This window comes from Gavia stellata, chromosome 17 (assembly GCF_030936135.1).
Source record: "Gavia stellata isolate bGavSte3 chromosome 17, bGavSte3.hap2, whole genome shotgun sequence".
In the NCBI taxonomy this organism is placed as follows: Eukaryota; Metazoa; Chordata; class Aves; order Gaviiformes; family Gaviidae; genus Gavia; species Gavia stellata.
The window spans coordinates 7,045,326-7,065,874 of record NC_082610.1 but is presented as its reverse complement, the minus strand read 5'-3'; the positions used below and the strand labels follow the sequence as shown (position 1 = coordinate 7,065,874).

The 20,549-nt window shown below is 41.8% G+C and overlaps 1 protein-coding gene across 1 annotated transcript; it reads left to right on the top strand.

The window, feature by feature from the left end:
* Positions 1 to 4,196: 4,196 nt before the first annotated feature.
* On the top strand, positions 4,197 to 19,995 carry SLC5A12 (solute carrier family 5 member 12). Its single transcript, XM_059825944.1, has 15 exons — positions 4,197 to 4,553; positions 6,648 to 6,713; positions 7,990 to 8,041; positions 9,335 to 9,402; positions 10,460 to 10,614; positions 11,701 to 11,841; positions 13,254 to 13,383; positions 13,716 to 13,804; positions 15,011 to 15,123; positions 16,320 to 16,387; positions 16,744 to 16,830; positions 17,499 to 17,677; positions 17,916 to 18,019; positions 18,238 to 18,359; positions 19,837 to 19,995. Exons 1-15 carry the CDS (start codon positions 4,197 to 4,199, stop codon positions 19,993 to 19,995), a joined length of 1,890 nt encoding a protein of 629 aa, XP_059681927.1.
* Positions 19,996 to 20,549: the final 554 nt, after the last annotated feature.

The following is a 20,549-nucleotide window of genomic DNA, read 5'->3' as shown; positions in this document are numbered from 1 at the left end:
CAAGAAAGGATGTCTTAAAAATGGAAATGAGAAAAGCACATAAAGCAAAGGGTTAACTGCACTTGTAGTGAATTTGTGATAGCGCATGACAATACTCCGCCTTAAACAAAGGATTCTGCATTGCATTTCAAACTTAAAACTTGGAATTCTTCAATAGTAAGGACCTTTTCCATTAGTTGAGTACTTTTAATCATGATATTATAAAGGTGAAATGCATATGACTAGGTAGAGAAGAAGCGAATATCATTGATATTGCTTAACGATTTAGCTTAAGCAATTTGATTGTTTAGAATGGTAGTAGTTACAAAAAATACGTAGCATACATTTGTTTGTACTGCTTAAATGCATTACTTAAATTAGAGAGAGATTTTCACTATGTATTAATTCAGGCCCCTGAGGATGTGCGAAATGCAGGATCTGGGCGGACAAGGTGGCTGTGAGGGGAGAGCAGAGGCAGCTTCAGCATTGCTGCATTTCTCCTAGGGAACTGCTTACAGGTATGCAAGGCGTGGTACCCAGAGCATCACTTTTTGGGGGACTGGGAAAAGGCAAGTGAATCAATCCAGCAAGTGTTAGAGGAGAATCCTCAAGTGACTATAACGCCAAATTAAGGCCTGCCTTTTTCCTGATCTCAGACTGAAAGATGCAAGTGATATATTCATTCGAACTATGCTGAGCTCTCCCCCTTCAAGGGCTGTTCTTATGTTCCCCAAAATCAGGGGCAAGAAAGTACAGCCATTCCTGGGAAAGAGCATCCATTGCCGGTTTTCCTGCCTGACTGTGGGAAGCTGGGCAGCAGCTCATTAGCAACACCCTTATCTTTGCTATCGCAAGCACCTATTTCACATGCCAAAACTGGCGAAATAGGCTCTCAGATGCAAACAGACCCGAGTAGCAAATCCAAGCACTCACGTTGGATTTCTTGTCCGATTCTTTGAAAGGGGTATTGAAGCTTCAAGAAATCAAGCTTCTTCCTTGGCTTACCCTGGCTAAAACTATTTCACAGGTGTTTGCATAAGTAAAATATAAAACTATTTTTGTTACTTCAGGGAAATAAAGATTTCAATTATTTCCAGCTAAGGAATATCATCACAACAGGATAACAAGTGTTTTCACACTATTTTAAGATAATATTTCTTCTTCAGAAATTGTATTTCTAAGGTATATTATTTTTTTCTATGTGAGATTTAGCTCAAACGGCTATTTGGAACACCATGAAGCTATGCTGAAGATGTATCAGAAGGCTATAGCATCATAAATATACAAATTTACATTTCTAACTTGATTTTCTGTTTATTATTCCATTAGCTTTTTTCTACTTTCTGTGTAAAATACTATCATCCGAAAATACTTTTCTCCTAGAAAGACCATTAATAATTAAAAAAAAAATTTCTGCAGGCTTACATTTATGCCAATAGGAATTCTGCTGTTCGGAAAAGCCTCCTGGAATCCAACCCAAATTGCTATGCACTAAGCCCACGTGAGCCGACAGGCAGCTTTATTCGTCACTGTGTGACAGCACGGTTAGTCCACCTGCTAATTAGCTGTGTTTGGTGATGGCAAACAGACCATTTTAAAAACATGTTCAAGCCAGTAATAATATATTACACTACACTTATTTTCCTAGAATGGATGTTACAGGGATCTTCCACTTAGACTTTCTCTGGTAACATGACTGGCACAGAAACCTTCTGACGCAGATGATTTCTTCATTTTTCTTTTACTTTTCATTTTTAATTTTTATCCCAGGCCCCACAAACACTTTTCCACCCTCTTAGCAATGTAAGACTGATGCAGTCTTACTCTACATGGTGCAGTTCAGCGGCTCAAGTTTAAGAGGAAATACCCTCAAGTTTGTTTCTTTGCAGCTTTTTGTGAATCCACTTAGCGTCATTGTCACCCACAAATCAACTGTGGTTTGTGGGAAGCAGCACGCACGTGGTTTGCCTGGTCAGCCCTACGTGCTGCATTCATACCCATTAAATTAGCCTCCTGCCAGCCTGGGTTGATGGCTGACCCTAGGACCTCACTGTTGTAATGGCATGGCTTTTACCATTGCCAGAGACGTTTATTAAATCAGACTCTGTAGGTACGAATTAAAACCTGTGGAAAACATCCATGTTCATACAGTTATAAGCAGAGAGAAGGAAAAAAAGAAAAGCAACCCCCCCCCCCAAAAGCAGAGGAATGCCTCGCAAGTGAAAGTCGCTGCTTTTTCGAGAGTCAACACACCTTAAGACATTTGTTCTGTACAAAAGAGAAATATTAACTAGTGATGGTGATATACTCAGATAAACAAATAACTGTGAGGCAGTTGTATGAGAATTTACAGCGCATTACCTATACCATCTCACTTTGACTGATCCACAGTAATGCAAAAGGTTTTGTTCCTCTCTCATCTGGTCCCCCCATCGCACTACCCGCAGGTTACAGCACACAAGTGCTATGGCAACCGATGGGGCTTTAATCGATACGCCGGCTTTCACAGAGGGCTGGATCATACCTCGCAAGCATGCACTTCACACTTTTTCAGCTTCTGAGGACTAAAAGTAGTTCAGCTATAAATGAAGCAGTGCCTTTCAAGAAGTATCTCTGCAGGTTTTGGGTTTTGGATTTTTTTTACTTGTTTGTTTTTTTTTTAATTCACATTCTGCAGCAGAAATAAGCCTTTCAACTCCCCCTTTTACACTCTGTCTCACTGAAATCAACCACAAAAATTGCACAATCTCTACTGCACACGTGGACAGACCAAGTCAGTTCCAGCCATGGGCTGTCCTGGATTTTCTTTGACTCTGCGCTAAGCAATGAAGGTTGCTGTATACGTACTCCTCTTTTCTCCTGAGCAGATGGATGGGAACAGGCAACGCTTCAGGTCTAGACACCCACTAATTTGCTGGGTACAACTGACACAGCAAAAACATCTCCGTTTAGTGATGACTTAAGAAGGAGAAGTGGGGATCCATCCCCAGCCAAGACAAGGCTGAAGAAAAGGACTTTTGCTATTAAAGGCTACCCTGGTTATTGCATCTCTTTCTTGATTGTCTCCAAAATGTACCCTCCACCCTTCCTTCAGGGCTGCAACTACACACACTACCTCTTTGTACTAGTTAATCCTTTGGGATGACAAGTCATTGCCTGCTTCTTTGGAAAACGTATCATTATGGCATAGAGAGATAAAATTAATATTCACTTATTTAAAAAAAACAAACAAAAAATCAATATAAGGAAAACCTAATTAACTGAATTCAACAAAATACACCGAAGACATAGTTAAGAAAAGCATTGCTGTCATCTAATCTGCTTCTCTTTGGCCCTCTTGTCCTTCAGGTCCAACCAAGTTGTACATGAATAAATAAAATAAATCACCTCTCACACGTACCCATAGAAGCTATATGTAAAATAGCTGTTAGTAGCGGTCAGTGAAAAATTAGTTTCTAACTGAAAGTCATCCTCAAACAGCGTAGCACAAACCACACTTCTGCTCATCTGGAGACCCCCTGGGTTCCCACACACACCAAGGCTGGGCTACGGTGCGGGGGGAAAGCACCGCAGTTACTTTTAACCATTAAAGGCTCTAGTTCTTTAAGACAGCCTTAACTTCCAGAGGGTCTATCAAGGAGCACACTTAGAACGTCAAAGGACAATTTGCAACCCTATTGCTGATGTTCAAGTTTAGTTTTTAACCATATGAGGGAATTGCTCCTCTGAAAACAAACTCACCAGTGGGGTCATAGGTCTGTACACTGAGCTTGCCGTCGTTTCGCTCTCCTTTATTTAGTTCTTTATTGCTCTCATTTTATTATTTAAAAATGCTGAGAGGTTAGAAAAGAGTCAGATCAAGTCAATCTGTCAGGCTAATGTTTAACCTTAAATTAAAACCTCACAGATAAAAAGGGAGCGTACTACAGATTTCACAGCTAAGTCCCCCGCTCCAGCCAACCTGACAGAAGCATCAGTAGCACTAGGGTCTAAGTGCGCTCAGCACCTTCCGAACTCATCCTTCATTTTTTTTTTTTTCCTCCTTAGAAGTGCACTGGATTAAAAAAAGTCTCCTAGCTGAATTGTCTTTCTGTTTATTATTTGTCATTGACGAGCTACAGATAAGCTTCAACTTTGCTGCCAAGTGAGTTAATCTGTTCAGAGCAACAGCTATATAAAAGCACAATTCTCCACCAGAGAATTGTCCAGCTGGTGCGATGTCAAACTTTGTAGCTCCAGAAATCAAAAAATTTGTGGCTTGGGACTATGTTGTTTTTGCAGCACTATTTTTAGTATGTGCTAGCATTGGAGTCTTTTTTGCAGTTAAAGAGAGGAAAAAGAAAACTTCAAAGGAATTTTTGGTGGGTGGTAAACAGATGACATGTGGACCAATAGCTTTCTCGCTCACATCAAGTTTCATGTCAGCAGTCACCGTTCTGGGGACACCCTCCGAAGTTTATCGCTATGGGGCATCCTTTGTGCTGTTCTTTCTTTCATATGCGCTTGTCATCATTTTTACTGCCGAACTTTTTCTACCTGTATTTTACAGATCTGGCATTACAAGCACTTATGAGGTAAGTAAAAATTATAAAAAAAAAGGCACTATTCAAAAAATAAAAGTCAGTATCATGCATATAGATATTTTTAGATAAAAATCTCTGACAGAAGACTTTCTGCAGTGTTTTACAGAACCAATGTATTGATGCACTAATTATTTTTAGAAACAGGTTGCATTATTCAAACTAGTTATTTATATTGCATAAGTTGAAAGCACAAATTAAGGGTCAGAGCTCCTGTTATGCATATATAGCAAAGACAGGATAAGTGTTTACACACCAGCACCGAATTAAGTTACAGCTGGAAAATATTTAAAGTGTATCCAAATGCTTTTGATCTTATAAGTAACTATTCCACTCTGGTGTGGAGAGCAGGTATTAAAGACAGACTTTGAGAACAGAATTCAAGAGTATCCAGTTGAATCTTGGTCTAGATCTGGCAATCTGGTCTAATTTACTATAAAAGTGGACTAGTTGATATCTAAAAAGCTGAGATGGGAGGAAGGAATAAAGAGGAAGAAAATGGCAGGTCTCTTCCCCCCCAAAAAAAAATAAGTCAGGGGTGGAGAATGAATTCAGGGATTCTCTAGGAAATTAAATGAATGACCTCTGAATTTTCTGGAGTTTTTGCCTGGCATTCCTCCTGGATCACATTATTTTCTTCATATTATGGTTCAGTAGTTAAAAAAAAGTAAATATAATCAGTATTTCTTGTTACGTTATTGCTAGGAGCACAGTGTGCAGCCCTTATCATCTGCACACCCACAAGGCAGCTATTGAGCATTTGGGAAAAGCCTTTTAGTCACTTCAATCTACCGCCACAAATTTGGTCGCCCCTGTTTGTGGGCAGTTTCAACTAAGCAAGAATTGGGTGAAGAAAGCCGAGTTAGCTTGTGAGGAGCTTCCTGCTAACAGAAAGGCTGCTCATGCTCTCTAAGCCCAAACCCAAAGAGGGGCTTTGGTCAAACAGCTTTGCCTGGGTATTTGGAAATATTTCAGTTACAGGTTGGAAAGTAGTAAATTGACCATCTCTTCCCATTGCCACAAGTAACTGCATTTTCTAGCTGGTTTTGATGCAAGATCAGAGAATGAATTACTTGTCTCATCTGAACCACCAAAGGTGTCATTGTAGCCAGAAAGTCCCTTCAAGCATGCTGGAAAGATGACTCTGCGGGCTTCATGAATTATTTTTAGAAACAAGTCAAGTTACATAAATTAGCTGTTTATTTGTAGGGCAGACTGTGGGGCTTATCGTGCAAGAGACTCAAGAAAGATGAACATGAACAAAATTAATAAGAAGCAAGCTGCTTTGGAAGTACTATGCCTAGAGACTTGTAAACGAGAGACTTGTACAGCCTGCGCCTGGTCTCTGCCGGGGAGCGCGCGGGACTATGGCCCAGGGAGAGACCCAGCTCAGCCATGGCTGTGCGGGAGGCTGCCACCGGGTCAGCAACGCAGATTTCTTTGGTCAACTCTACCCAGATGGTGACTCAGGCTTAAAATCTGGGCTTTTGGGGCTAGAGCTCTACCCACCTCTGCTGTTCCGCGGTAATTGGGAACACCTCTCTGCATCTGCCTGGAAGCCCGTAAGAACCCCACTTGCCTCTCCACATTGATGATGTGCAGATTCAGCTTTAGACTGACACAGAGCAAGTGGGAAAGCCAGCTTAGCTCAATCACTATGAAACTCTATGTTGCAGCTTCTCCATCGGCTCCACCACCACTTTTGTCACAACAGGAGTCAGACTTATGCTATTTCTCCTGGATACGACCTCAAGATTCCTCTTCATATAGTTGGAATACACTTTCATTTCAAGTTTAAATCTCTTTTCCTTGTAGCCCTTGGGCTCTTTCAGTTATTCCCAATACAAAGCAGATACTGATTACTGCAACCCAACATACAACTTCAAGTACATGCTACCGATGAGAAGATTTCTTAAATGTAATTATCGCTACCTGTAATAACAATCATGCTCTCCTGCTCATTACTCACAGCAGTAGTGCCAGCTGCCGGTAATTTTACTTGCACAGCAAGCTGTTACTCAGGGCGAAAAGAAGGTTAGTAGCTGTGTGCACAGATGTGCGATTTACCGAGATTCCTCTTTTTCCTAGTATTTGGAGTTAAGATTTAACAAGATTGTCCGTCTGGCTGCAACACTGATCTACATCCTGCAGACGGTAAGATGACACTGACTCTTTGTTTATGCTAATTTCACTCAACATTTACATTTGACTAGTCTCAGGCTGCACATTTTTTATAATGAGATGTTTTAATGAGGACTCTTTTTTTCTTAATTTTTTCATTTGGACTGTGAATGTTAAATAGAAAGAATGGTTGCTTTCCTAGCTTTCTCCTGTTTAGGATTAAAAATGCCATTTTTGTTGTCTTTGACACTTGGCTGTTGTGCTGAACTCCCACAGCTTCTCAAATTCTTGGTCTCTTGAAGCCTCTCTCTTTCCAAATGAGCAGACTCTGTCTTTCTTGAGAAGCTAGACGAGCTGTTCTGGGTACATTTAGTTCACCAGTTACCCATTTACCCTACCAGGGTGAGGCTATCCCATTGCAAAGCAGCTGCACGTGGCACGGGCTGCTCCCCGCGCCAGGTCCCAAGCACTAAGCCCAGCAGCCCACAGGGCAGAAATCACTGCCTACTGTGTGCAGACTCCACGTCTGTATACTGCTCTGCACTACCATAAAACACTGACCAGCCAGTCCACACCCCTGTGTGTGTAGAGAGCTTGAACAGAGACTAGCTTTACTTACACCACTTTACTACTACTACTTAACTTTACCTACTTACTTTACCAAAAGAAACCAAACTTAAGGAGCCACCCAAGGCACCATTCTAGACATCAAAAAGCTTTTTTGCCCTTTGATTTAAAGCATCACCAAGTTTCTCAAAAGATTACATTAGTTATGTATTTGATGGAAAGTCTTGGGACATTGGCAGACATTTCTTTCTACATTGATTCCATTTTATTAATTCCAAAACCTTTAGCAATAGATTTGAATGCTTATTGACTTCCAGGCTTTGTTTCTCCCTCAGTTCTATCAGAACATACGCATGAAGGGCATTGAGTCAGATACTTTGAAAGGGATTGAATGGAACAAGGGAAGTTTAATTTCCAAGATCAATCCAAGTTATCTCTGCATCATTGTTTGTGTTTTTCTGAGAGCTCCTCTTTCCATTTGACTAGGATATTTTTGTCATTTAGTCATCTTAGCAATGGGTAAAATCAGTAATACCAAGACAGATAATGATCCTTCTATGAGGAAATAATAAAAGATTTTTATTTTGTAAAGGCTGAAACAGAAAGCCATGTACAATACAAGCTGATCTAAAGAAACCTCTAGATCTGGTATTTTCCTCTGTGCCCCACTCTGGATAGAAGCCTTATCACTGAGCATTCACATACACGTTGGGTTTTTTTTCATGAACTTTTTCTCCTTCAGATCCTTTACACGGGAATAGTGGTTTATGCTCCATCACTGGCACTCAATCAAGGTGAGTTCCCATACCGCACTACACGGCTACCCCAAATAACCACACCACAAGACAATCAGAATAACTGAAGCGAGGAAAATAGACAAGTAAGTCTAAAAAAAAAAAATTCCTCAAAAGTTCTGTAAGAAGGTTTTTGCCTGCACCACGTAGCTCTGTTTCTGACTCGCCACATCTCTCTCTCACACCAGTACATTAGCAGGAGCTGCTGTTCTGCTCTCCTTTGCACCCCGTAACCACCCAAAGAGGTTAGCAGTGAACAATTTCTCAACATCCTGACAAAGTTCACAGTGCAAGCTGATGATCCAAGACGTATTCTGTACTTTGATTCCCCCCTTCCCTGTCTTCCGTGTTCAGGTTCCCATGGGCCTAACTCCATTCCCTGTAGCTGGAGCTCAATTCTGTGCTGCTGTCCGCATGCTTGTTCAATTGATCTTTGCAAACCAGGCCTACAGCATCCATCACGACAGATGGTATTCGCAATTTTACTGCCATAGGGCATAAGGAATCACCATGGCCCAACTCCTGATTCCACCAAAATTGATTGGGAAGAGATTGGGAGGCTCTTTTCATTGCTCGTCATCTGAGTTGCATCCAGTTTACCCAATCCCACCTCTCACATGGCGCTGAGCTTCCTTCCCCTGGAGCTCAACTGAATTTTATGTGACAGTTCATGTTCGTTATTAGGCCATACTAACTTTGCTAAAAAGAGAACCTTGACAAACAGATTTGCCACCACAAACCATGCCCGGTGGGAGAGACTTCAATATAAGCCAAACCAAAATTTGTACATCTTGTGTAAAGTAACTTTAGGAATTAAAATGAACATGCAAAATTGTTTTAATGCAGCACATTTTAGCATTAAACTGTTCCTAGTTGCAGGGAATGAAATCTAGTTTGGGGTTGTTTTTTTTTTTTCTTAGGATTCTTTGGAAATCTCTGAAGAACTAGATTTCTCAAGAGAAAATTCTGGACTTAGACCAGAAGGAAAGCATTGCTTGTAAAACTGTGTCCCACAGGAATAATGTTTTTGCTTTATGCAATTACTCTTCTTACCTATTAGTTTTGCACACTTGAAAGTTAGTTAAATCCAATTTGCAAGAAAACAACAATGCAAAACAGTATCCAGTAGTGTTAAGAAACTGGAACACTCCAGCAGAGCTCCTAATAGACACAAAAGATCAAAATGAGTAATTACGCCCAACCTTCTAAGGCTAAAGGATCATAGCTTTTGTGTTGCCACCCAGATGACCTACCCCCATTTTGCTAACCATTTGGTTTTCTTTGGTTTCACAGTCACTGGATTTGATCTCTGGGGCTCTGTAGTTGCAACAGGAATTGTCTGCACTTTCTATTGCACTCTGGTACGTAACAGGCACAACCGAACAGCTGGAACACAGACTGTTAATTCACCCATCCTTTATACATGACAGGCTATTGCAGAAGGGGGGCTTCTAAATGCAATCCAAGTGACTGAAGTTTAAAGTGGGAGAACACAGAGATAAATTTCTTTTAGAGTCTGTGGTATAAGGAAGTCTATTTGGAGAAAAAAAATATTTCCTCTCAAATCCTCTGCTGTATGTCTCAAGGTTTAAACCAGACAGCTCGAGGCAGAGTCCAGATTAGGAGGCGATAACCTTCCCCTGCCATACTAAATCTTTTGAGATGCTGATTCTTCTTATCTTTTAAAAGTTATAGACTGAAAAACATTGTAATGAAAAATGTGCCTCTGGTGTCACACCAGATCAAGAAGAGAGTGATAAAGCCCAGGAAGGGCGAGCAACAGGTCATAGAGAGCTTTGCTTCCGAGGGGAAGCAACACGAGACTCTGGATCACAAAAAAAGATAAACGTCGCAGTGCAAGCGGCAGAGCCCTGGGGCTCGGGACACAACCTAATTCCTGTTCTCGTTACCACTAATGAATTTTTTCAGCATTTCAGTTGTTGAAAACACTTATTACAGTGCTCTAGTACAGATTTGATCAAATATGAAAGTAGCTATGGAAGAAAGCTGAACTGCAAACTGTCTGGAGCTGTTTTTCTGTGTTAGGCTGATTGTGGACCACTGGGCTCTGACAAGCGTACGGAGTGCCTTGGGAAGTACAAACAGGCCAGCTTGTGTTCCCTAAGCTTTTGTTCCACACCATCATATATTCTTCACATACATATAAAGGAGGCAGGAAAAAAGCATTTAACTGGAGGTCAAATATTCTCATATGGCTGTAGCCAAACTATTTAGGCTGTGGCATTTTCTGACCTGCAAAAATACAGCCTTCAGAGAGAAGACAAAGTTCGAGAAGAGTCCTGATTTTCTAGATGCTACACATACAGCTCATGAGCTCCTGAAATAAGGGGTCTTTCTACCTTTTGCTGTACTTGAACCACAGGAAAGATGAGAGCATACAGTTTCTGTTTGTTCTAGGGAGGATTAAAAGCTGTTGTCTGGACAGATGCATTTCAAATGACTGTCATGGTGGTTGGCTTTGTGACGGTTTTGATTCGAGGAACTACTCTGAACGGTGGATCGACCAAGGTCTGGGAAGATGCCTATGAAGGATCACGACTAAACATATTTGAGTAAGAAACAAATGGTGCAAACCTTTTCCTTTTTGTATATTTAATTTTTAGAAACCCTACCTTCACTAGGCCAAAAATACTCAGACTTGTTATTATACTACCAGCGAACAACCTCGGTGACTCAGAGAAGTCTATTCCCTAGTTCTTCAGTTCTTGGGAACACAGCTGACCTTCCAGGAGAGCTTAACTCCCCTTTCTGGTACTGTCTTTGAAGAAATCAAAGCCCTGCTGAACTCAAAGGGAGCTTTGCCATTTTTCTCTGTGTACCTACAAAAGCAGCCCAATTATTCCTTCCAGTTGTATATGTCTTTCATTTCTATTCCTAAAACTGGCACTTCATTTAAAGTACACTCACCACAGCAGCTAGCAATAGTGCACCAATGCACTGGGGTAGCACACGGACCTTCCTTTGGCTGTTTGTGGCCTTGACTGAAAAGTTCATTGATCAAGGCAAGTCACTGACAGAATCTAGCAGCAAGGTCAAATGTTATCTGCTATACATCTCAAGATTAGCAGAATTGCAAAGACGACAGATGCAAGGCAGAAAGGTGTACTTGTACTGGTTAGAATTACTGAGTAATGAAATGTCACTGTTAGAAAAAGATAACACTGCAGCTAAAGCAATTTCTTGTTAAGGAAGTAACACATCCTGATGATGTGACTAAGAGTTTGGAGGATTTTGAGAGTTTAGTAAGTGGCTTTGTTCCTTGCAGAGGATGGAGTCCCAGGCAGGATGGCTTGCGGGTCTGTTGCTGCAATATGACACAGAGCTGAAATCTGAGCGTAGAAAGCCTTATAAATGTGATCTCTCTCAATTAATTGGTCCTCTGACCTCTGCATGATATATGTTTATCCTGACTTGATAAACCTTGACCTTAACACAGTAATGTGTTACAATATAAAAGTAAAAAAACCTTCCAAACCTGAACACATTAGATGTTGTACGTGCTGAAAACCGTATTACCAATGCAGTACTTCTGACTTGGAGGGTAGGACGTACCAGATAGTTCTGAAAAATCACCTACCTCTTTCGAAATAAACCTGTGTTTAAATAAGTGAACTGAATTGCTTCTTTCTCTCTTCTAGCTTTGATGTCGATCCTTTGAGACGACATACCTTTTGGACAATTGTTATTGGGGGAACGTTTACCTGGCTAGGGCTCTATGGAGTTAATCAGTCCACAATACAGAGATGCATTTCTTGCAAATCGGAAAAGCACGCTAAACTGTAAGTTACTTGTCATTAACCTATCCTAGAAATCAAACATACTGACGTGGAATTATACTAACAGTTTGTCAGTTAAGTTAAATAAATATTGGGATCCCATTGGGTGGTAGTAAGCTAATTTTGCGCTGGCAGTCTTACTTCCTCTTGCCCTAAATGGCATAAATCAAGAAAGAAAAATGAGTAGCTAGCTAACTCTTGCAGTTTATTAATTTGGGGTCAGACTGCCAAATTAAATCTCAGAAGCAGAGTACGGAAAAGATGCCCCCACAGAAGTTGTGCTATCTACAGCTTTATTGGAAGAGTGTATTTATGGGAATTGTGTTTTTGTTGTATTTTATTAAAAGTGGTTATTGATTTAATGAGGCACTATAGCACATGGCATGATCTAAATAAAATGAGATCAATAAATAAATTATTCAAATTCTAAAATACAAGAATAATTAGCATCAATGGTAAAGAACCAAGTGAAACTCACAATATAGACATACAGGTCTCCAGTCTGCTACCTTCCTCAAGTTCAGCATTAGTATGTGCATAGCTAGACACATGTTTATTAAACAACCAGATTTTTTTCATACACCGAGGTCTAATTGCTTGCCCACTTGGCTACAGTGTAAAGGCGGTAATTTTTTCCTTCTTCAAACAGTCAGCATTTCTGCTAGCTGCAATAATACTGATTTTCTGAAGGTCATGACGGATTATATGAATTTACCCTGTTGAAATTCAGTCTCTGAAAATGTTTGGAAGTCACAACAGTGAGAACATCACTAGTAACAAGCCCTGAAAGACCTTTGGGTCCCGGTAGCACAGCTCTGAACTGGCCCTAGCAAGAGACCTTGTGTAAGGTGACAGCCAGACACGATGTAGGCTCTGTGAAATCTGGCAGCTCTCAGGAGCTACAGGATTACTGAACCGCAGCCACACAACCTCCCCAGCAGATGCTGTCACCCACATCCATTTCACGGACTAGTGAAAAAACCCCAAGTGTGTTACTCGGCTGTGACAGCATTGCAACCACGACAGAATCCATGCAAAATAATACCCTGCATGGCTTAAAGGGAGAACAGCAACAACAACTCCTGACAGACAAAAATCTGTGCTTACAGGGGACAGGAGGGACAGACCCAGCACTCGGTGCAGCCTGTTCTGCCTACAAGTTACTGGTCTTAGATCAGTCTCTTCCAGCTGTACAGAGTTGCCTAGAACCTTGTCCTAGGGCATAAAGAAGCTGTATTTTTTTCATGTTTTTTAAAATCAGTATTACACACAATTTTTTATCCTGGTGATGCCTCTAAGAGATTATATAGCTAATTTTGATTAGGACATCTCTCTAAAAGGTTAGAACTAACTAACTTGTAACAGCTTTTCTATATTTATCCTGTATTAAGTAGCATTTCTCTCCTGTGTTCTAGGGCACTTTACCTGAATTTATTGGGACTTTGGACAGTCCTGGTGTGTGCAGTATTTTGTGGTTTGGTGATGTATTCTCATTACAAGAGTTGTGACCCTTGGACTGCTGATTTCATTTCGGCACCTGATCAGGTACAGATACCCATTATTATAAGTAGGAGGTGCTTTGGGCCCAGACATAGCACTTACAGAGACAATTTAAATTTTGTGGGATTATTTATGCCCTTTCAGTGCTCAAGGACTAAAGTGGTTGCTGAATCTGGGATAGAATATATCTATTCTGGCACTCCTGCAGCATTAATCTGATTGACCACTTCTGCCCCTTTGCTCAAAATATGACACCCCTTGTTAGTTGGAACAAAACCAGAATTTAGCAACACGCTCAGATACAGCTACTTCTCTTCCATTACCCAGGAAAATCTTAACTAATTGCTTATGTTGCTTTCGTGCTCCTTCTATCCCAGCTCATGCCGTATTTTGTTATGGACATTTTTTCTTCGATGCCAGGAGTCCCGGGACTGTTTGTCGCCTGTGCCTTCAGCGGAACCCTAAGGTCTGTGAATCTGAAATGCCATTTTAGCTGCATACCATTGATTTCTTCAGGACCCAGAAGCAGGTCAAAACATGAAACCCTAAGAAAAGCCCAGCTGTTTTTCTTAGCACATTCTAGGAAGCAGCACTATTGCTTTGCCGAGTTACACTGTTTTTATGCCAAAGTCTAGCTCCACTTCTCCAGTATCTTTTTATCCCAAATACATTTTAGAATAACATTATCACCACAGACAAAAGAGTAGAAAACCTGAGCTCAGCTTCCTGGAATACCTTTGGAGCTACTCATGGTGGAATTGCCTTTACTTAACCTGACTGCCACCATATCATCGTTAGGCTCACTGAAAAGCTCTCTATCCCTATCTGCACATGAAACAGAGTGAGACTAGGAAAAGAGATGTCTGCACAGAGAAGCTTTAGAAGCTGTGTGTTCTTCAGGGGGGTGCTACACGTTATTGCAGGTTCTACCCTCGACAGGCCAAACATCAATACTTCATAGGATATTAGAAAGAGAGAAGAATCAAGTTCACAGTGACATTATTCAAACGCCAAAGTCGATCTCCAACAGGCTGTTTCTAAAGACTGCAGAAAAAGCAAGAGAGCACTATCACAACAGAAAGCAAAAAAAAAAAAAAAAAAAAAAAAGCATAAAATGCACTGGCTGCTCCTGGCAGGAGACTAAGAGAACAGAGGCACCAAGTACCCAATACTGTGCTGTAGGTATTGCCACTGCCATATCGTCACAACAAATCCCAGAGATAGTGCTCAACAAATATGGGTTCACTCATCTAGCTAAAAGTCAGACTATCCCTATTCCATATTTTTCAGTTAGGAGAGATAATAGAACAGACATTTTGTGGAAGAACAGGGTATTGCTAGTGGTCACTGCACATCCTTTGACTTGTAAGGGAGCAATATCTTTATACTGGAACATTTCTATATTTTGAAGGCCTTTGCAGCTTGGTAGACTGAAGGGTCAATCAGGATGAGTTTCTATCTTGTTCTGCACCAGCATGAAGCAGGGCCCCTAGCAATCCCAGAAGGGACAGAAACCTCACCAGCATCAGCATTATATGTGAAAAATACTCTTCGGGAACTGTACATTTTATATTATTAATGCTGAGCAAGAGGCAGCATTTCTCTATAAATACAACTTTATTTCAGATTGTATTGCATCCTATTTATTTAACATTCTTCTCCATTCCTACAGCACAGTAGCTGCCAGCATCAACGCTTTAGCAACTGTTACCTTTGAAGACTTGGTCAAGAAAGGTTTCCCAAACCTCTCCGAGAAGATGAGCACATGGATCAGCAAAGGCTTATGTAGGTACCCCAGATGGGATCCATTTATTTAACGGCAAAGCTGTCCATGCCCCAATTGCTATTACTACAGGAGAAAATAGGGCGGGATTTTATATACTCAGAGCCTTGAGAGTCTCAGACACTGAGAGCAGTTTTGTGAGTAGTGAAGGGCACCGTCTCGAGACGCTCCTTCAGAAACACACTTGTGCTTCAGAAACCTCCACAGGAACGTAACCCTTTATAAACTCTCAGGATGAACGTCAGCACAATGCTTCAGTAGAATTAAGCATGTGCACTATATGGTGCACTACTCAAAATCCTTTGATAAGTTTTGTCTACTGAAAATACTGGGGAACACTCCGGGATCTTCTTTACAATACAGAAAGAATATCGGTGTAGTTATGACCACACTACTCTCTAGTAGTATTAATAAATACTGTTACTTTATAGTGGTACAATAAGACATATCCCTTCAAACTTCAGCACATCGCATAAGCCGGTTGTTCAGTTTATCAGAGAAAAAAAAAAAGTAAAAATATCAAGCGTCCAAAGTGGTTTGAATTTTTAAGATACTTTTTACAAGTATTGCACTAATACCATCACCCTTTTATAAGTACTGTAATAATATCATAACCATTAATAAATGTTTGTAAAGATCACAGAAGAGCCAATCCAATACTACTTCTGTCTCTGTAACTGTCTCCAGCCTTCTCTGTTCCTGCTTTTCCCCCTACTACTTAGTTTTTGAACTCAGGACCTAGAAAGATCATTTTTACCTCTGAAACCAAGGTGTGCTAGCACATAAGATGAGTTTTTGTTGGCTTTACTCAAGACTGCCACATACAGAGTTTTGTCTACCACAAAGTTAAAGCTGGTGTCAAAGGAAGAAAGCCATGTTGTTTATCGTTGCTCAATTAATTCATTAGATTATTTTAAAAGCATTATTTAAAGGCAACAGAAACTGAAACCTTTCTGCATGAGGCATAACTTCTAAATTAATTTCACTGCTAAGTTCTGCTTCATAAGAAAAATCAACCAACCAAAAACCCAACAAGACTTCACGCAAGACACGGCTGGGTGCTTAATGGTCCGCTTTAAACGTCAAAGCCCAAAGTGCCAATTCCTCCGTGCTGCCTGGTCACTTCTGACACTAGATGAATTAGAAATTGTCCACACTGCTAACCAGCGCTGACACCTTGCTGCCTGATCTTTTCCAGGTATGTTATATGGTGTCCTGTGCACTTCGATGGCTGCAGCAGCATCGCTGCTGGGAGGAGTTGTGCAGGTATACCGTGCTTCAGAAATTCAGTGAACTGAACATGAACAAACAGAAATGCAACGAACTGAATAATGCTGACATCCCTGGGGACTGCTAGATTACCTGAACAATTTCTGTGGATGCTCTGCTGAGAAGAATAACTAGGAAAAAAAAATAAATCATAAATCCCTCAGCTCCTTCACTATTTACTCACTGCTGGGAAACAATACTGAGTGCAATTCTTTCTTTAATTGTGGACTGAAATCACTGTTGGTCCCTTCTCCCCCACCATTTCCCACTGAAAATTACAGACCAAAATCAGAACCGTGCACGCTCCCTTCAGCTGCTGCACTAAGCTCCTGTCTTCTCCTCTGCATCCACAGGCTTCCCTCTCCATCCATGGGATGTGTGGGGGGCCCATGCTGGGATTATTTACCCTGGGAATTGTATTTCCTTGTGCTAACTGGAAGGTAAGAAAAAAAATAATCCTTATCTAAGAGAAAATCTCTTGGTGTTGTTTGGTTAAAACTCCATCTTGAAAATTGTTTGGGTTTTTTAGATGTAGACTCTGGGCTGCTCTTCAGATTTAGAACCTGAGGAGTCCAAGATCTGTTTAGAGGTCCCCTTTCACTGTCTGAAGTTATCCTGTTTGAATATAACTCTACTTAACTGTGGAATAATTGGTGATCAGATCCACATGAGTTTGGGGTTTTTTTTTTTTAATTATTTTTATTTCTGAGTTTCTTCTCTTTCATTAAAAAGAAAAAAATATTCAATACTTGTCCCAGCCTATACTCGCCTTGGGATGTACAGAATGATTTCAATTGCTCTGCCTTTGCTAACTCAGGCAAAACACAATACAAGGTCATTTCATATTGCCCCATGAGCAATCCCACCACATTTACCCAGAAGTAAAACTAAACTCTGCATTGCAGTTTTGGCAATCACAGTTTTGCTTCTACTCTTGTTACTAGAGGGCAATAAATCAGAGTGTTTTACACCCTGGCCAAGAGAGAACAGAATTGATTTACACTGACAGCGACCGTAACCAGTCATCACCTACTCCTGCCTCATTCACGTACACAGAGAAGCGCTTCCCGTGCGTCACCTTTAACAGTATCTTTCTGTACCTGCCAAGGGTGCTGTCGGAGGCCTCTTAGCTGGGATCACCTTAGCTTTTTGGGCTGGTACTGGCTCTTTCATTTACCCTGCACCACCGACAAAGTCCATTCCTCTGCAACTGTCAACTCTCAACTGCACACTGGCTAACAGCACCGAGGCACTGACGACGGTGGCTCCCACAGCGGCTCCAGACAGGTATTTTCCCCACCGTTACCACTCAAGCCTGCGTTTTGGCACAGCGTGCAGCCCAAGCCTGCAGCCTGCCTCTGGGGTGCAGCCGGTTACCGCCGAGCGGGCTGGGAGCACGGACCACTGCCGGATCATACACCGATTGCAGCGTGAGCTGTATTTTGCTGGCACAGTCAAGAGACAACGTGAACATACCCATTGGTCATCGCTAGCTGCTTCTTTCCCTTTTGTCACCCCTTCACAGGCCTTTGCTGGCAGATACCTGGTACTCCCTGTCCTACCTGTACTTCAGTACCATCGGCTGCCTGGGCTGTGCCATCGCAGGGCTGTTGATAAGCTTTATAACAGGTTGGTGTTCAATGTGTGTATATATCAATGCTTTTGCACAAGAATCTGACTCAGCTGTTAAAAGAGCTTTCAAAAAGTCCAGCAAGAGGCTCGTGAGACACAGACTCCAGAAAGGGCAGCAGACTCTGATCCCGCTCCCCCCCACCTCATGCTCTGGGGCTCCCAAGGCTCCCAGCTAGCTTTCTGTAGACTTAGGTATCATTATTTTCTCCCTTCAGGACCCAGCAAAGGAGAAGATATCCCACCAGTGTTAATTAAGCCAGTCTGCAATCTGTTTTGCTTTTGGTCCGAAAGACTCAAAGCTTTCCTCTGGTGCGGCGTGCGGCACGACAGCCAGGAGGTGAGTACCTGAGCCCATCGGCTCAGCCCCGCCGTGGCCCAGGAGCGGCGGGCGTACGTGTGCGTACCAACGTGAGGGCACGTGCCACGCAGAGAGCAGGCTAGTTTTCAGCAATTGCTTTGTAGAGGTATGCAAGGGATGCTGCGTAGGCATCGTGAAGTGGAAATGAGGTCAGCCAAATCCTCCTACTCAGCGTTACTCAGTAATAAGTTACTTATTTTCCCTGTTTACGCAGCACATGGGGACTCGGGGTCTCTGGAGACAAACAGCCCTCGGGACGGCCAGCAGCCCTTGAAACGGGGACTGACCTCCCTCTCCCTGCCCTCCCTGCTCCAGCAGCGGAACAGGGACAAAACCGCACTTTACACCCTAGAGAGGAGTCCACCGAGCTACTGCCTCCTCCCACCAAGCACAGGGAGAAAGACTTTAGCACTCACGTGTCCACGAAGCTCTCCTGCTGCTGCCATCCCCACCTTCAGACCCTCCAGGGCTTCTCCCCTCCAGGCCAGCGCTGCCGGCCCAGCAGGCAGAGCTGCAACCACCAGCACCTGGGCTGCTCCTGCCCGCCACCGCCTCCAGAGAAACAGGGCCAGCTTTTCCCCAGGTGTCTACGGGCTTTGTAGCTCGTTAACAAGCCATAAAGAATAAGCATCTCATTTTCTTGCACCGTTGTAACAGCTTGCAGAGAAACAATATTGCTCCGTCTTAGCAGAACCTGCTAGGTTTATAAAAGGGACATAAAGCAATATGTACGTTTTCAGCTCTTTTAGAATACTCTACAGGTACCTTTAGATCTTGAAAGTAATCTTTCAGCTGCCAGGCTCACAGTATTTGTGGTAACGTAGAAGCTGTCCTTCCACCCACCTTAAATTTGACGTTGAAGTTAATGATCTAATTTGGAGAGCAGCTGTGGCTCTAGATTTGCTCCAGCTGTTCCACTTGGCTTTTAGGTGCTCGACACAGACTTCATCCAGAACTTTTCTGGAGAAAAAAATATGATCTCAATAAAAGCAGTTAAAAGAAAAAAAAAAATCACATATGCATTTATCCCCTTGTATTTGCTTAAAGTGTAAAATAACAACATCAATCAAGTGGCTGCTGTGTGAAACCACTGATAAAGGCCAGACAAAAAACCAATCCATTAAAATGTAGATAAATACGCAAATGGAAAACTAAATTTAAGTGGTTGGGAATGCATGGAGGGCACATTTCAAGACTTTTACATGAACAGAGGAGTTTGAGAAGTTGTTTTTGTTGCTTTTGCCAAAGACTTTCCCAGGGGGAATGAGAAAATCAGCAGTTGTGTATGGAGGGGACACACACTAAACTGTGCCTGTTTGTAGGTCTGAGCGTCATTTCATGTAGTGAAATAAGATTTGTAAGAAAGGATGTCAAAATGCAACAAGATATCTTCAAGCAAAGGAAAAAAGCAGTGAACAGGCTTCAAACTACTAGGGTTTTTTCTTTCTTTTTTCAGGTGGACTTTGAAAAAAATCTGCCTAAAGTTACTGCAAATAAAACTGGAACAGATGACACCTTCAAGAATAATATCAACAAAGAAAACAAATGCCAGTTCCCTGGTTACAATCCCGAGGAAAATTCCTATACTAATATGAGCAGAGAATCTCGCCTCTAGAAGCTGAGGGACAAGGGACATTTAATCAAACTTTATTTCTCCAGCTTCAGAAATGAAGAGCTCTTTTTATCACATTTACCAGCTTGTAGATGACCAAGAGGGAACAATTGCTCTCTATAGCAATAAAGGCCAGATTTTTATTTATGAGTTTCCTGACAGACCTGGGAAATCATCCGACAAGGGGCTTTTGGAAGCATTGCTATTTCAGAAGAAATGTTTCATGAATCATGTCGTGGAAGCTCCTGCTCGGAAGTAGCTGCAACACGTCTCTATCACATACTTTGTTCGGCAACTACTCATTGAAGGGAAACGTACAAAGGTGAACTTGAGATAAAGCAAGACTTTGGAGAAGTTTCTGAGGTCTCTCGCTAAGGTGAGACTGTGAACTGCCCTCGGATGGAAGGAGCCTCAGGGAGAGGAGGAAGGTCAGGCTGAGCTAGTCTCTGCCTGTTCTTAGGTATCACAAAAAGCCTCCTCACAGGAACGTTGTATAGACCAGACTGGTCTTTTAGTGACAGAGTTAATCATGTTTGCTTACTCTGTGGAACTAAGAT